Genomic DNA, 17,566 nt, shown 5'->3' with positions numbered 1-17,566 from the left:
TGTGTATTAGTTAGGGATTGCTATTGGCAGCTAGTTAAGAGAAAGCCAGAACAGCAGAGGCTGAACTGTGGTAAAGGCTTTCATTGTCTCCCAAATCAGCAGTCCAGAGATGGGCAGTTTGTGGGCAGGAGGATCCCCTGCTCCCCCACCATGTTTACCACTTGGCTTTTATCATCAGTGTGTCTCATGTTCCAAGAAGGTTGCAGAAGCTCTAGCTATTACACCCATGTTCCAAGCAGAAAGAAGACAGTTGAAGAAAAGGATCAAAGGGTCCTGGCTGAGCAGGCACCTTTTCAAGAGTTTTCTGAAAGCACCACCCATGACTCCCACTTCATCTCCTGTGCCACCCCTTTGGCAAGAGAGGCTGGGAAATAGGGTTTGACGGCAGAGCCCCACTGGTCCCATAACATGCTGGGTCTCCTATTGGTAAGGAAAGAGAGAATGGAGACTGTGTAGGCAACCAGTTGTACTGGCTACAACACACGTTTTAAATTATTCTAATTTTCAGGACACCTAGGTGGCTCAGCGAGTTAAACGGCTGCCTTCCGTTTAGGTCATGATCCCAGGATCCTGGGATGGAGTCTGACATCAGGCTCTGCTTGGCAGGGAGCCTGCTTCTCCCTCTGCCTCTGCCTACCAGTGCACGCTCTCTCTGACAAACAAATTAATAAAATCTTTTAAAATAAATAAATAAATCTAACTTTCAAGGGGATTGTAAAGAAATGTACATTTTAGGTATAAGCTCCATTTGGTCTCTGACAACTTGAACGCTCCAAGTCTTTGCTCAGGCTAAAGCCGCCTTCCTGCGAAGTTTCATTAGTAAACCACCTTGTAAGTCCTTTGTATCTCAGGGGTTGTGCCCAAGAGAGATTTTCAAACTCTGAGCCATGGGAACAGCCTGAGCATCCTTTCCTCTGGTCACGAGGGCCCAAGCCCAGTGGATCAGTACATTCTGGCAGCTGTGTGTCTGGTGAGCCCCCAACGCTAACCCTGGCTTTGGGGCTTTGGGTCTGATTAATGTCAAAAGCCCTTGTAGGCAGATACTATTCTGGTGGCAGGAATCTGCTTAAAACTGCAGGCACGGGTGGAGGGGGGGTGTTATTTGAGCTTCTGAGATCCCAGTCCCTGGAATCCCCAGTCTCCTCGGAAGCCTGCTGCTTCTCTCTCGTGACAAAGCTAAAATTAGTGGGAAAAGCCAGGACCCACTCTTTCTGTCTTGCTAGCTCTTTCTAAGCTCCCTTCCTCCTGCCATATGCTCACATTGAACCTATATTTTAGCAACAGTGAAGAAAAAAAATATAGTTTCTGCTTTCCAACAGCGACTGCTGGGGTGTAAGGTTAAGAAGACATGCACAACCATACTCTCGTATATAATTCCAGGCATGGATGAGCAGAGCCTTGAAAGCCAAGAGATTTGCCACGAGCAGGTCCACATGGCCTGTTTGAGAAAATGCAAGCACACGAACAAAAATCTTTGTGAACACCTCTGATTTAGGAAAGATTCCTGGAAGTGGATTATAAAGACAAAGATGCAAGGGGACTTGCAAATTTCCTTACAGAAGCCGGGGCTGGGGGGCTGGACATGTCGCCAAACCTGCTCAGTATTGAGTATTGTCATCGAAAAATCCTTTACCAGTTTGAGAGGTGAAAATGTCTAATTTATCGATGAAGGTGAACATTTTAGAAAAGCATTTTTGGGCTACTTACGGTCTTTTGTGAGGTGAATTGCCTGGCCATCACTTCCCATCATTTTTCTCTTGTGGTCCTAGTGTTCCTGTGGTCCCATTATTTATGTAACAAATATATGCCGAGGGCCTGTTACGTGCCAGCAAGTCTTCCAGTCGCTGGGACCCAGCAGGGAACAAAACCGAGCTCTCAGCCTTCCAGGAAGCTGGTGTTCTGGAGAGAAGAGACAGTGAACAAGGAGACAAAGACAAGATTTATAAAAGCTCTTTCTAGATTTAGGATGATAATACTTTGTCACATAGTTTCCCTAGTTTGTCATTTGCTTTATAATTTTATTTGTATTTGAATGTGTTTTAGAGAACTTCTCAATTTAGCTTTTTATTCTGGCATAATTGTTAAGTATACCGAAAAGTTGCAAACAGAGAAGAGAGAGTTCCCACATCCCTTTCACCCAGCTTTCCCTGATGTTAGCAGCATACATAACGATGGCACAGATGTGGAAACTAAGAAACTAAATTAGTATAACACTATTAACTGAATTACAGACCCTGTTTGGATCTCACCGGTCTTTCCACTGTCTTTTTTTCTGCCCCCCCCCCCAATCCAACCCAGGATACCTTGCTGCACTCAGAACATTCTTAATTTCTATTTGGTAAAACCTATTGATATTTTTTAATTGCTTTTTTTTAAAAATCTTAGATGGTCCTTTCATATTCTGAGATCTGAAAAAATACTAACCTATATTTTCTTCTAGCTTTTTATGGCTTCATTTTTTAAATTATTTATTTTTTTTAACCTATCTGGAATTTATTTTGATGCAAAGCATAAATAGGGATCTAACTTTTTAAAAAATTTAAATAGTTGGTTCACCTACATAGTACTCTATGACAAATCCTTCCTTTCCTCACTGATCTGTGAAATGACTTTTATCAAAAAACAAAGTTCTCAGGGGCACCTCGCTGGCTAGTCGGGATTGCGTGGGACTCTTGATCTCAGGGTCATGGCTATATACCTCCATGTTGGGTGTAGCAATTACTAAAACAAATAAATACACTTTTTTTTTTTTAATGAGGCACTTAGATGTACTAGGTTCTATTCTCCTAATTTTTCTGTTGACAGCTGTGTCAATATTACACCATAAATTCTATCTTTATACTGTACATTGATATCTGGTAGGACAAGACCTTCTTCCTTTAGCTTTATGAAAATAATGTTAATAGGAATTATGGTCTCATTTATGTGGTAGGTCCTGTGTTGGGCACCACAGATAAGATAGGAACCACTGACTTTTCTGGGAGGCCAGGCTGGGGGAGGGTGCAGACTGGTAAGCCAGAGCCACACTGCAGCACTCTGGAGTATGGGTGACCCCCAAGGAAAGGCCTACAGAGTTGGCCAGCAATCAGAGAAGGCAGGGCCTCTGACTGGCTGGAATAGGAGCTAGCCAGAGAAGCAGGAAGGACACTGTAGGCAGAAGGAACAGTGCAGACCAAGGCCTGGCTGCTGGAGAAGTATGCAGTGTTTCTAGGGAACCATATGCAATTGGTGTTGGAGTTTTGAGTACTGGGGATTGGGAAGGATGGGGGTTATGCGTGATTGGTGGTAGGAAGAGGAAAGGTCAGAGGGAGGTGGGCTAGGTCATGGAAGGCCTTGCCTGCCAAGGGAGGTGTTCAGATGACCCCATGGACCTTCCTGTCCTGGCCTCTGGAATTCTTCAGTAACTGACTCTCTTCCCAGGAACATGTTCCCAGCCAACCTGGTGGAAGCCACATTCAAACAGGTGAGTGGGTACCAGGGCAAGGGAGCGGGGCAGCCACGGCCAGCCTGGTTTACCCAGCAAGTCTCCCTGACTCCTGGGCTGGAGAGCAGGGGAGGTGCGGAGACCGAAATCCTTACAGTCTCCCCTGGCCAACCCCTACCCATGGTTCCAGCTTCTCGGGAAGAGAACTGACAGGGTTGGGGGAGCCCCCCATGCTCTAGGTTCACCCCCTGCTCACACACCCTGAATCACTGGGTCCTCACAGTAAGCCTGCACTCCGTGCGCCAGTCCCCTGTCCCCAATGAGGAAACTGAGGCTGGAGGATCAGAAGGATTAAGCTCAAGGTTTTATTTAATTTTTTTTAAGGATTTTATTTATTTATTTGACAGAGATCACAAGTAGGCAGAGAGGCAGGCGGCGGGGGGTGGGGGGGAGCAGGCTCCCCACCTAGCAGAGAGCCTGACTCAGGGCTCGATCCCAAGACCCTGGGACCATGACCTGAGCCGAAGGCAGAGGCCTTAAACCACTGAGCCACCCAGGTGCCCCGGAACTGCTCAAGGTTTTACTGCTAGTAAATAACGGTGCTGATCAGGAAAACCAGGCCAATCTGGCATCTAAGCCTGTTTTCTCTTTCTTTTTAAAATAACACTTTTTGGGGGCAACTGACTGGCTGAGTCTGTTAAGATGCTGCCTTTGGCTCAGGTCCTGATCCCAGGGTCCTAACCCTCTTCCTCTCCCCTTGCTAATGTTCTCTCTCTGAAATAAATAAATTAAAATCTTTAAAAAATAAAACAAAGCAAAATAACCCTTTTTCCCAGGAGCAAGAATACTAATCATGCTCAGTGTAAAATATTAGGAAAATACTCCAAGTACAAAGTAGAAAATAAAAATCATTTCTTGTTCTAGGACCAAGCAACAGTCGGTACTAGGTGGGACACTTCTAGTCTTTTCTCTCTGCTTAAATATGTTTTGAAAAAACAAAATCAGGATAATGGTGCACAGATGGTGTGTATCTTGCTTTTTCCCCACGCTCATTATAGCATGAGCATTTGCCCTGGTTATTAAGTGTTTCTTAAAATACAGTATTTGTGGGAATGTAAAAGCCCATGGTGGGGCCATTCCTCCTTTCGGTGGGCTTTAAGGCTGTATTCCAAGTGTTTCCTTTTTGGAAAAAACGATGGTAAATACCCTTGTGTGCCAATTTTTGTCTGCCCTTCTCATACTTTCTAATTCTTTACCCTCATAAAATGTCAGCTTGTTGGTTGACAATCCAGCAAGCATTTCCCAACCCCCTTGCCTGTGCTGGGCCCTGCATTGGGAGCAAGGACACAAAGGAAGAGGCTGAGGGTTGGAGAAAAGGCTCCAAAATAAGAAGCTGTGAAACCTTGAGCTAATCACTGTATCTTTCCCAATCTCCTGGGCCTTATCTATGAAATGAGCCAGAGAGTAACCGGCCCTGAATGCTAGACGAGGTAGTTCTGATTTTATTCCAGTGGTGATGGTGAATTATTGAAAGTGTCAGAAAAAAACACTGAATGTTGCACGACCTCATGCCTACCTGGAATGCCCTTTCTCTTTTGGCAAAGTCCTACCCATCCTTCAAGATATCCCCTTCTTTGTGAAGCTGTGAAAAGGCAAAGTAGCTCACTCCCTTTCCAAAGCTCTCAGTGCAGAATTCATGTCCAGTTCATCTTTGCTTCCCTGGCATCCACCACAGCATGTTCAATGTTGGAATGATGATGACGATAGTGGTGGTGGCATAACAGTGGCAATGGCCACATAAGGGATCCCACACGCCAGGCGCTGTTCTAAACACTTCACATATGTTGTCTCATTTAATCTAACAAGCTAGGTATGACTGTGACCCCCATTTTAGAGATGAAGACACTGAAGCACAGAAAGCTGAGGGCCCATGTATTTGCTGAGTGGTTCCCCCATCCCACCCCCCAGAAGGCCTACCTCATTGACACCATGGTGTTAGGAGGATAGAAGACTCCCTGTTTGGGCTCCTAGTGCCCAAGGAGTGAGGGGGAAAGGGCCAGGAATGCCCTGGGGTAGAGGAGGAAAGGAAGACGCTTGGAGGTTCAGTTCCTCCCAGATGGATCTTCTTCTCTTTAAGAAGGCTTGGGGCAACCTGAGCTTTTCAAAGAGAAGGTCCAAGTTTCCATCGGTGGCAGGCAGGGCTGGCTGGCAGTTAGATGGAGGGAAAATGGATGCTTGGGAGGGATAGATGAGTGAATGGAAAATTATCTGGGTAGAAGAGGACATGGGTAGAGGGGAGCCCAGATGGGTGCAATGTTGCAGAGAAGGAAGAAGATGGAAGAAGGCTTGGGGAGACACATGGCTGGGGAGTATGTCCATGACTGAAGGAATCTCAATTTTCTTTTTGGTAAAATCTTGTTAATATTCTTGGCTACCTCACAGGGTTATTGTTAATCAAATAGTTCTTGACCACATACAAAGGTGCCTCCAAGACGTTATTATTGTTGTTGATGATGATATTAAGAACAGTATTTGGCCCTGACTCCTTCCTGGTTGGGGTGTTGTCCACTAGTACCGCACCAAGACCACCCCCGTTGTCAAATCCCCCAAGATGGCATCCGAGGAAGCCCCTTCTCGGAAGATCCTCATCTATGGGATCCAGGAAGAGAATGGTTCTCATGTTCAAAACTTCGCCCTGGACCTGACCCCACCACCTGAGGTTGTTTACAAGTCAGAGCCTGACACCATCGATGGCATGAATGTGCTGGGCATCGTCATCTTCTCTGCCACCATGGGTATGTGCTGCCCTCCCCCACCCCCAGCAGTGGCCTGGAGCCAGTCCCCTTCTGCATCCATCCTTTGTCACCTATAACCACTGATTGAATAACCTGGAATCTCCCATCTTCCAAGTGGTTCTTTTCTCTCCTATCCAGTGGAGTGGCTCAAGTCCCCATTCCATTACTGAGGAGTGTCTCCAACCCTCCCCCCCTGCTGGAGTCAGGGTTCCTCACCTGGAATTCTCCGTCCCTGGGTGCTAGTCAGCTTCCAGGGGTGTCAGCTTGCGCTTAAAGATGACCATCCCTTGGACTCCCTCCCAGCAGCCTGTTCCATTTTACTGAGGTCTGGGGATCCTGGGGTAGGGTGAGGGGAGGTTACAATAAAGAACAGGAAAAATCTAAAATGCTCTGTCATCACCATCTCTCTAAAGCCCCCTTATTTCTTCCTTCCATCTCCCACAGGGGCTTCTCACTGACCAACTGCCTCCTCAGACATGTATGTGTCCTTTCTCAGGGCCCACAGTTGGCCTCCCTGACCACACCCTGCCCTTTGCTACTCTTCTCTGGGAGCTGCCAGGACCCCCAACCATAGGCTATTACCATGAAGCGAGTGAAGCTTAACTTGCAAAGGCCAAAAAAAAAAAAAAAAAAAAAAAAAAAAGGTATTCTTTTTCTTAGAGAGGGCCCCAAACTGTATAAGCTTCAGATCCCACAAAACCTATGGGCCTGCCTCTGCCAGCAGTGCCCTCGCCACCAATACCAAAACACACATACACAAAACCCTTCCCCTTCTTGGGGACAAGCCATCCAGAACAATCTAGCTCGTCAATCCTCATCTTGTCCTTCTAAACCATGTCAGAGGTCATTGTGAGTCTTACTCTAAAATTGGTATCAACCTCCCTCTTCATTCTGGGATAAGGGCCTGGGAGACCTCGCCTACCTCCCTGACTTCTCCACAAGGTTTTCTCACGGTCCCCGGTTGCTCACACTGGATAGCCGGGCACCATTTTCTGCCTCAGCCTCTGCCTTAGCCCACATCCAGATCTGTCAGGTCTACCTCTGAAACCTCTCAGAGCCCGCATTTCCCTCTGCCCTCTGCGAGCACTGTGGTTCTGCAATACCGTCATTTCTCACCTCGTTTCTGCAAGAGCCTCCTGCCCCGGTGTGTCCTCCTCACTGGCTCGCAAAGTCCTGCAAAAAGCCTCCAGTGGCTCTCCAGCGCACTCGGAAAGTGGGGCCCGAGCCCCGCAGAGCTCTGAACGACCTGGCCCACCCCCAGCTCCTCCGCTCCCGCTTTATTTCCCCCGCCCGCCATGCTGCCTTTCAGTTTCCGGTTTCCAGTTTCCGGTTTCCGGAAGCCGCCTCCCGAAAGACTTTCCCACTTCCTGCCACCTGGCTGTTCCTGTCCCTAACTCTCTCCTGCAACTTTCCCATCTTTGCAGCGGATGAAGGTGTACATTAGCATTGTGTCCCTAACCCCCTAGACTGGTCAGGTGCCCCATGTTCCTCCTTAAATGTTTGCCCTACTGCAGTTATCTATCTGTTTCTGTTGAAGTCACCCAGAAGCTGGTGTGAGCTCCATGCAGGCACAGATGGGCCTGGCTTGTTCTGCATTGATCCCCACAGCCCACCACACGGACTGGTGGGAGCAGGCACGCGCGGCAAAATCTGTTGGAGAGATGGGTGGATGGCTGGATGAATGGATGGGCCATGGGGGATAAGGAAACTCTTATCGTCTTGGCTCAAAGTTCAGGCACACAGAGAGGCCAGGGCCTCAGGGACCTGAGTGTCTGACAGGGTGGTGCTTGGAAGTGCTCACAGCACATCTGGTCATCAGTCCCCAGTGGACAGTCCTCCTCCCCAGCCACCTCTCTTAGAGGTGGGAACATATAAACAGGACGTCTGCTGGCAGAGCAAGAGAAACCCCAGGACCCTTAAACTCAGTTCACTAAGTGTTAACTGGATGTGTGTAACTGCCCACCTGTCAGTCTGTGTTTGTGCATGTGTGCCCAGGTGTGTATGCACATCTGTCTGTGTGTGCCCACATCTGAGTGTGAGCACGCACACTTGCACAGCTGCTCCGGATGGGGCTTTCTTTGGTCCCCTCCACACAACCTCCTCTCCCAGCTCCTTTCTGGTGTTGGGATGTGGCTGATGTTAAGGCCTCATTGACCTTAACTATTGCAGGAGGCCTTTTGCCACACCCTGGGTCCTGTGCACACTAGCACCCAGGCAGCCAGAGCCCTTAGGTGCCTCCAGGGAAATTTAAGTGGAGGTTGATTTAGCCAGGGAGGGATAGAGCTGGCAGGTGACCTGGGTCTGAGCCCAGCCAGCCTTTGACAGGCCAGACAGGTAGGGCTAGGCTGTGTTACCTCCAACTTGAGCCTCTCCTACCCATAGCAGCAGGGCCTGCATGTCATCCCATCACCATCTGATAGCTCTTCTGTGGACAGTGTGGGCTCAAGGCTTCTCGAGCAGGGAAACAGCCGCTCTCTGGAGTCATATAGGCCAGGGTTCAAATCCCAGCCCTGCTTCTCCCCAGCTGAGCTAGGAGTGAGTCCCTCCAAGCACACTGCCAGTAAGCTTTCCAAGGGTAACCACAGAGTGCTTTTTTTGTGTCACCAGAAGGGACAGCTGTCCCTTCTCACTGTTTCAGGAGCGGCCTGATGGTGCTCCTGGAGGTAAGGGAATAATAGGGGCTCCAGGAAAGGCTTTATTATTCCTTCCTTTGCTCCTTCAGTCATTGGGTGCTTATCATTGAGCACCTACAATATGCCGGCAAAGGCAATTCTGTTGTTGCCCTCACAGAGCTAACTTTCTGCTGGAGGAGACAGGAAGGAACAACAGACAACTGGAAAATAATAGTTATAAGTTATAATAAGTGATATAAATAGATCAGAAAGAGATGAGACAGAGCAGAACAGGGAATGTGCTGAGGGGCCTGGCGGGTCTTCAGGCCGTGTGCAGAGCTGGGCGGCCAGTGTTTCAGGCACCAGGTCCTATGTCAGCAAAGGCCCTGCGTCAATGAGAAGCTTGATGTATTCTAGAAACACAAGGAAGGCCGATGATGCCAGAGCATAGTGAGGAGGTGAAAAATAGTGCCAGGTGGAGGTGGGAGGTGTGGACAGGGGTCAGATGCATTGGGGCCTGGAGCAGCAGGGAACTTGGTGATGGTCTGAGGGCTCAGGGAGCCAGTGGGAGGTGTTTGGCAGGGAGCCTTTTTATGGAAGAGAGGAGGACAAGAGGAGATTCCTGGTCCAGTGGTGGAGACTGAGGAGAAGGAAGGGAGAGGTGGAGGGAAGCACTGGTATGTCAAAGGCTGCTGGGAAGTTGGCCGAGGCCTGCGGGCTCCATGCACATGTGGCTCTGTCCCCACTCTGCCACCAGTGTGTGCGGGTGCACCTCTGCATCTGTGGAATCCATGATAAGTTTGTGTGTTCCTGCCCCTGCAGGCATCATGCTGGGCCGTATGGGTGAAAACGGAACCCCTCTAGTCAGCTTTTGCCAGTGCCTCAATGAGTCTGTCATGAAGATTGTAGCGGTGGCTGTGTGGTAAGCCTCATGGGGGCAGGAGCGCCCTCTTCTGCCTTCACCCCACCCCCTTCCAGCCCTACCTTGTGCCCACAGAGGGGCACACAGTCCCTTCCTCTGCTTTCCTAACGTAAGCTACCCAGGAGGCTCAGGCCTGGCCTGTGGCCTCCAGAGCTAACACATTTTCCGTCAGATTCCACCCCCCACCCCCCCACCCCCAGCAGCCCTGACCAGGCCTCGTTCCAGCTCTGGCCTTGTCCTTTCTGGCCTAGTCAGGCCCATTGGAAGAAAGTTCCAAGCAAATCGTGGCCCTGCTCTCCTGGCCCAGTTTCCCCATCACATGGAGTCTCATCAGCTCAGCTTTTAGAGAAGAGGAACACTGGAAGCAAGAACCAGCTGCCGCTCTTGGTTCAGAGCTCAGGACTTAGGAATCTTCTAGTCCAACCGTTCAGATGGGGAAATGCAGAGGCCTGCTGGAGGTCACACATGAAGTCTGTGGCACTGCTAGGTTGGAAGGAAGGCCTGCTGAGGGCAGGGCACTCCTCAAAGGCCTAGACAGGAAGGCAGAGGCCAGAAGTTGTGCAGGGCTGGGCTGGTTGAGGGTCAGGGTACAAATGACGCTATTTGCTGGGCATGTTGGTACACGGTCTCATTCAGTCCTCACGGGAGCCCCAGGAGGCTCAGGGGGCCCTGGGCCAGGAAGCGATGCGGTGCCAAGGCTGCCTGGGACCCCTGCCTGCCTGGCTCTGAGCTGGCTGCCGGTCCGCACCCTGCCCCCAGGTACTTCCCCTTCGGCATCGTGTTCCTCATCGCTGGCAAGATCCTGGAGATGGACGACCCGACGGCCGTCAGAAAGAAGCTGGGCTTCTATGCCATCACCGTGGTGTGTGGGCTGGTGGTCCATGGCCTCTTCATCCTGCCCCTGCTTTACTTCTTCATTACCAGAAAGAACCCCATTGTGTTCATCCGCGGCGTCCTCCAGGCCCTGCTTATCGCACTGGCCACTTCCTCCAGGTAGCCCCGAGGGATGGGCAGGGTAGGGGATGGCAGTGGCTGAACTCTGTTCATCTGTCCAGCCATCAAATGCCCATAGCCATGGAACCATGGCAAGTGTCCATACGGCCCACTCCACAAACCTGGAGGTACCTATGCTAATGAGACCGATTCCTTTTTTTTTTTTTTTTTTTAAGATTTTATTTATTTATTTGACAGACAGAGATCACAAGCAGGCAGAGAAGCAGGCAGAGAGAGGGGGAAGCAGGCTCCCCGCTGAGGAGAGAGCCTGATGCAGGGCTCAATCCTATGAGATCATGACCTCAGTAGAAGGCAGAGGCCCAAGCCACTGAGCCACCCAGGTGCCCCGAGACCGATTCTTTAAGTGGATTGCTTGAGGTCCCACCTGCCCACTGAGAGGCAGAAACCCCTTATTGCCTCTTAACGCCTTTCCCTCCGCTACTACCTGCGTCTCTAAGACCTATTCAGTCCAGGTGAGTGTGGCTTCCGCACACCTGGGGGTGGGGCAGCTGAAGAGGGATGAATCTACAGTTGCTGTCTCCTGTTGCTCCTTTTGGAGTCGGGCCCTGCATTGTTTAGGGACTTGGCCCATCCACAGCCAGGGGGACACCCTGGCGGGATGCCCTGTCACAACCTGGACAATGTCACTAGCCAGTGGGGATTGGAATCACGGTTCCATCACCCACTGGCTGTATGGCTGTGGGCAAGTCACTTGAGCTCCCTCGGCATCCATTCCCTCACTCAGAGATTGGGGCTTATGGTAACCCCTGCCTTGTAGGGTTGCTGTGGGAATGAGTGGAGATAACCCGCCACAGGGCAAGAAGGCTGGTCTGGGCTAGATGAGATAGCACCTACTCTCCAGGGTCCCAGCCCACAGTGGAGCCCAGGGGGTGGGAGTCATGCAAAACCGCTGTCTACAGTGGGGGAGAAAGTGCTCTATACTCCATGAAGAAGGGGTGGTTTTCCCCACAGCAAATGTCCTAGCTAAGTCACCTGAGCTGGGGCCTGTGTCTCTCTGGAACCAAAGTCTAGCTCTTCCTTCTAGCTCTTATTGCCTTCTCTTCTCTGGGCCTCACCTTCCCAGTCTGTCAAATGGGAACGAAGGCTACCACAGGGCTCCTTCCTCAACAGCCACATGACCCCTCCCTTGGCAGCTGAAGCACCTCAGGAAGCACTGAGGAGGAGCACAGCCCCAGGGAGGATCCCCAGAAGCCTCATCCAGGAACCTCCATGCAGGGCAGGGCCAGGAGGCAGAAAGGAAAGACCAAGTCCCAAGTGGCTGCCAGCCCCCAGGCCATAGGCCACAGGCCAAGCCCTGCTGCAGTCAGGAGCCCTGGACCATCTCCTGCTTGGCAGGAGCCACAGCCTCGGGCCCAGCACACTGAGAAGTGGACATGGGCCCCCAGGCAGTGGCCTGTGGCAGAGGAAGGGCCCTGGGGCCACACCAACCTGAGTGTTCATCTCAGCACAGCCACCAGGAGCTCTAGTTGCAAACACGAGAACAGCAGTCACAGGGGCCTCTGCTGCCTGCATGCTTGCAAAGTCCCGGACACTGTTCGAAGCGCTTTCTCCTTGAACCACCCTAATAGTGCTGTGATCTAGGTATCGTGTGGGACAGGGAGACTAAGGCACACACAGGTTGAGGAAGCTACCAGAGCCACTTGGCTAGTGGGCGGCTGGAATCGAAATCCAGCAAGTGGCCACTTCATGTAAACGTGGCACAGCACTGTGATTCCGGGTCAGCCCCTTGTGTCCTTTGGACTTCTCTTTCTTCATTTGTGAGACAGTCTCAAAACCCGTCTCTGACAAGAAGCCGAGAGGACCGGAGGAGTGTGTAAAGCACAAGCCTGGCACGTAGTAGGTGCTCAGCTGGTGGTAACTCCTTTCCCAACCCGTTTCTCTTGGGCGTTAGGCCTAGGCAGGCCCGGCTGGGCCACTGATCACACACTCCCCAAGGATGCCACTTGAGACCACTGCAAACTCCTTCAGCCTCTTCTCCCCAGTGATGGGCAGGCTGCCTGGGTTGGGGGCAAGATTCCTGCCCCGGCAGGAAGGCAGCCCAGAGGCCCCCAGAGGAGGGTGGTGGGCAGACACTGGGCCCTCTGCCCACAGCTCAGCCACACTGCCCATCACCTTCAAGTGCCTGCTGGAGAACAACCACATTGACCGGCGCATTGCCCGCTTTGTGCTGCCTGTGGGCGCCACCATCAACATGGACGGCACCGCACTCTACGAGGCCGTGGCTGCCATCTTCATTGCCCAGGTCAACAACTATGAGCTGGATTTCGGCCAGATCATCACCATCAGGTATACACCCATACCCAGTGCGGACTGGTGGGGGGAGAGGAGGGCATTGGAAGGGCCTTCAGGATCCTTGAGCTCCCAGATCTGGAGGGGGGTCTCTGAGGTGCAGAGTAGGGAAGACATTTGTTCCAGGCCACATAACAAGTCAGTGCTGTGGCTGACGCGTGACCTGGTGCCAGTGACTCAGGGCTCCTTCTCCAGCAGCGCCCTGCAGAGGGGGAGCTCTGAGCAGGCTGGGAGGCTGAGGCCCAGAAGAGGTCCTGCAGTCTGGACATGCAGGGCAGAGAGGGGGCTGCAGGCAGGCACAGGGCAAGCAGAGGCTAGGGATGGGATGAGGGACTGCTAGTGTGGCCGGAACTGAGGGAGGGGTGCTGGGGTGAGGGGCAGGGGCCGTGGGGAAGGCCTTGCGTGTCAGCCCGAGGACACAAGTCTGGCCCTGGGAACCAGGCCCCAGAGGGAGGCTGGGCAGAGAGCTATGTGCTGGTTGACCTGACTCTCTGGTCAGCTTCCTGGACCCCTACAGAGGCAGTGGCTCCAGGCACAGGCTTCTCCACAAACTCCTCAGGAGGTTCTGCTGAGGCCCTGGATGGAGGCCATTGGGCCAGAGGACCTTGAGCAGGGCCAAGCCCCACTCCTCCACCGCGAGAACTTCCCACTGTGGCTTCCCTAACAACCCCTGCCCCATATGGCTGTCCCCAGAGGCCCTGGCATTCTGGCTTTCTTCTTGGGGCCAGGGCCCCAGCAGCGAGGCCTGCCTCTCTTGCTCCTCCTCTTCCTCTCCCTGCCCCTCCTACAGCATCACGGCCACCGCGGCCAGCATCGGGGCAGCTGGCATCCCCCAGGCTGGGCTAGTCACCATGGTCATCGTGCTTACCTCTGTGGGACTGCCTACTGACGACATCACCCTCATCATCGCTGTCGACTGGGCTCTGTGAGTGGGGTTCACCTGCCCCACCCCTTAGGCAGCCCAGGGAACGGCCGTGGTGTGGCCTAGTGGGGGTGCCTTGCTCATGGACACCAGCCCGGCTACATAACTTGTGGGGCCCAGTGTTCAAAACTGAAAATGTGCCTATCCCTGTTCAAAAAGGATAAGGAACTTCCATAGGGTGGGAGCTGAGCATTAGACCCAGCCCAGGCCCTTCTAAGCATGGGCACGGTGATGTGCCCATTGAAGACAGCCGTGGGTCAACCTGCTCAGGCACAGCCCCCCGGGGGGCTGGTAGGTTCAAGAGGACTAAAAAGTCACCTTGCTGTGGGCTCTGGCCTGGCTGCTGGCCGCCAGTGCTGCCGGGGTGAGCACTGCCCTCCACCAGCAACCCCTAGGGAAAAAAAGAAAGTAGTCTCTGCTCACTGGCCACTTTGGCTCACTAGGGACCGCTTCCGCACCATGATTAACGTGCTGGGGGATGCACTGGCTGCAGGGATCATGGCCCACATCTGCCGGAAGGACTTCACTCAGGACACAGGCACTGAGGTGAGAGTAGAGCCTCCCCCAACCCACCCTCCTACTACCCCACCTTCCTACCCTCCCCACCCCCACTGAGAGGGCATAGCTGGGTGGGAGGCAGGGCCTCAGGGCAGCCTTCTGCCCAGCCCTCTGGCCTTGGTCTCTGTATGGGGGTGACTGAGTCCTCTAGCAGCTGCTTGCTGAGCCCTCACTGTGGTGGTAGATCATAGGAGGAGCCGAGGGGAGCAAAGGAAGAGAGAGCCCTGCCCTCAGGGAGCCTGGACCCTTGTGGGGAGGTGGTATTTGTTCACCAACCAGCTTCATTTGGGCGGCACAGGGCTTCGTGGTTCTCAGGGCTCCTTCCGTAACTCTGTGGAGCAGGCTAGCCCACTCCATGGGGGGTCAGGCAGGGGAGCCACCGACTCCCTTGCTGGAATGTGTGGTCCCTCAGAAGGAAGGCTCAAAAGGAAGCAGGACAGAGTGGAACTGGGGCCCAGAGAGGGCCTGGGTGACCTCTCAAGGTCCCACAGCACATCTGTAGGAAAACCAATCACATGGTTTGCTCATTCCATCCACCCTAGCGTCTAACCTCACTTCTTCCTGCTGCTACTGAGGCCTGTTTCCCCTCCCCAGAAACTGCTGCCCTGTGAGACCAAGCCTGTGAGCCTCCAGGAGATTGTGGCAACCCAGCAGAATGGCTGTGTGAAGAGCGTGGCTGAGGCCTCAGAGCTGACTCTGGGCCCCACCTGTCCCCACCATGTCCCCGTCCAGGTGGAACAGGACGAGGAGTCAGCTACCACCTGTCCAGACCACTGCACCATTGAGATTAGTGAGCTTGAGACCAACGTCTGAGCCTGCAGGGCTGCGGGGGCCCAGGGAGGCCTCCAGGCTTGGGGCCAAGGGCAGGATCTCAACACACCTACTTTTCTGAGCACCTGATGGGAGCCAGGCTCACACACTCTTCCCACCCTCGAGAGGTCAGAATTAGCTCCACTCTTCAGACAATGGAGGCTCAGAAGAGCAACACTGTAAGTGGGAGCCTCCCCTGGAGAATGAAGAGGCAGCATGGCCCAAGCCCCGGCTGTGACATGTCTACTGTGATGACCTAGGAGGGCGGCAGGCAGGGGCTATCTGGGCCCACTTTCCAGATCACACGGTTAAGGCTCTGTGAGCTGAAAACACTTGCCCCAGGTCTCTGAGCAAATAGTGCCAGGGCCAGGACTGTAACTCAAGTCTTTCAAGCCTTGGCCACTCCTTCCCAGAGGATGGGGGCCTGCAGGGCCAGAGGCGAAGGGTCTCTGCCCCACCTCCAGAAACTCTGCCACTGCCTTCAGTTTATGAAGACACAAGAGTAGTCTGGTTCTGCCCCAGCTGTGTCCCTGCCCAGGCCCATCCCCATCCCTGCCCCGCAACACATGTCTTCGACACACAGCTCTCCCCGAGGATGGCCCAACCCAAGGCCAAGTCCCACTGCCTGCCACGTGCCACAGCCCATCCCACCAGCTGTCTCTCACAAAACTCAGCTGATGTGGAGAGGGGATGTCTTCAGAAGAGCCGCAGAGACCCTTAGAATCATCTGGGCCAGCCTCCCACGGGTTAGGTGGGCCAGCCAGGACTAGGGAGGCAGGTTGGCCTGGGATGCTTTGGTCAAGCTGCCCCTGGGACCCTGGGGTCAGCCCTCTGATGAAGCAGTGTTAGATTTTCTACTCCTTTCTGTGTTTGCAAATTCATGATAACTAAATAAAGGTATTTTGTTTTTCAAGTCTTGTGGGCGTAGCGACCATACCATGGCCAGCATTTCTTTATTGGGCTAATATCAGCTTGTCACTGTGCAGACTGGCCCGACTGGGCAGCCAGTGTATGGTCAGACCTGTCCCTGCAGCCAAAGGATAGACAGGTCTAGCTGGCCTGGCAGCAGACAGGCCTGCCCAGGGAAGCCAGAGAGCCTGTCCTGGGGGCTGGAATGAAGCCAGACCTGTCTGAGCTGTCATATGCAAGAGGCAGAGTATGGTTTCCCTGGAGGGGCTGGCTCCACAGCCATAGTGTGGACAGACCACAGAGAATAGTCCCCACAAGAGAGACAAATTTCCTCAAATAGTCTGGCTCCCTTTGGTGAATGCTTTGCTTTCAAGGAGGAGACGTGCCCAAAGACATTTCCAGACTCTATCCCTCATTCTCCTCAGCCCTAGGAGGCCTCCAGGAGGCTCACAGGGGACATGGAAGAGCCCCAGCCACACAGCCTGTTCTGAATGTGCTCTGGGGAGAAGATGCAGCTTTGGGGTCTTGCACAGAGGAACCCCCAGGAGACCCTGAAATGGGGGGTGGGGATGGGCATCCCAAAGTCCCTCAGAGACTCAGCAGGGCACTTGCCCTCCCACCTCCTGGTCCTAAACTACTTCCTATCCTCCTCCCAGGCCTGTAGTCTGAGGAGTCCATGAAGGGCCCTGATCCTAGGATCCCCGTTCCACTGCAGGGCCAGGAGCTAAAGGGTCAACCATGGGAACATCTTTCCCCCCATTAAGGCCTAAACACTGAAGAGAGGTCAGAGGTCAAGCTATCAGTCAGTCCCACAATCATGTGGACTGGCTTAAAGACTCCTTCTCCGTGTCACCTCTCTAAGGCCCTTTGAGCAATGGAGCCTGGCCCACCCCAAGGCAGGAATCTGCTCTTCCTTGGGTTCAACAGGAGCATGCTTACCTGTGTCCAGGAGCAGGAGGGCACTACTTCCTGGGCACCCCTCCACTGTGGGGCGGCTCTGCTCGTCAGAGTTCCTTCTTTGTTCTGAGCAAGGTGCTCCCCCTCCGGGTTCCAGCTCTGGCCCCACTGGGGGCGGTGGGAGCACCAGGCATGTTCATTACTGCTTCCCCAGTCAGGCTTGCAAAGACCTGGGCCCCCAAGGAGACTCTGCTCTCTCTCCTGGGCCTGCCTCCAGGCTCTTTCCCGCCTCAGCCATCCTGGGGACACCCCCGTCAGCACGCAGGTGGTCCTCGGGGAGAGCCTGAGGGGTCCAAAGCCAGGAGGTCTTTTGCTCAGATGCTCAGCCTCTGGAAGTGCAGAGTGAGCTCACAA

General features: G+C 53.1%; 1 protein-coding gene across 2 annotated transcripts in view; it reads left to right on the top strand.

The window, feature by feature from the left end:
• The window catches only part of SLC1A7 (solute carrier family 1 member 7), a 43,585-nt gene extending 27,652 nt beyond the window's left edge, over nucleotides 1-15,933 (top strand). Inside the window, exons 4-11 of one of the 2 annotated variants that reach the window (XM_059376624.1) lie at nucleotides 3,421-3,463; nucleotides 5,997-6,219; nucleotides 9,654-9,753; nucleotides 10,513-10,746; nucleotides 12,859-13,053; nucleotides 13,847-13,981; nucleotides 14,422-14,524; nucleotides 15,131-15,933. In XM_059376624.1, the coding sequence (XP_059232607.1) occupies nucleotides 3,421-3,463; nucleotides 5,997-6,219; nucleotides 9,654-9,753; nucleotides 10,513-10,746; nucleotides 12,859-13,053; nucleotides 13,847-13,981; nucleotides 14,422-14,524; nucleotides 15,131-15,349 (1,252 nt within the window). In that variant the 3' untranslated portion in view covers nucleotides 15,350-15,933. Of the gene's footprint in view, nucleotides 1-3,420; nucleotides 3,464-5,996; nucleotides 6,220-9,653; nucleotides 9,754-10,512; nucleotides 10,747-12,858; nucleotides 13,054-13,846; nucleotides 13,983-14,421; nucleotides 14,525-15,130 lie in introns of those variants that run through there. The other variant, XM_059376626.1, reaches the window with a different exon arrangement.
• Nucleotides 15,934-17,566: the final 1,633 nt, after the last annotated feature.

This window comes from Mustela nigripes, chromosome 14, assembly GCF_022355385.1.
Source record: "Mustela nigripes isolate SB6536 chromosome 14, MUSNIG.SB6536, whole genome shotgun sequence".
Taxonomy (NCBI): Eukaryota; Metazoa; Chordata; class Mammalia; order Carnivora; family Mustelidae; genus Mustela; species Mustela nigripes.
This window is presented reverse-complemented; position numbering and strand designations above follow the sequence as displayed.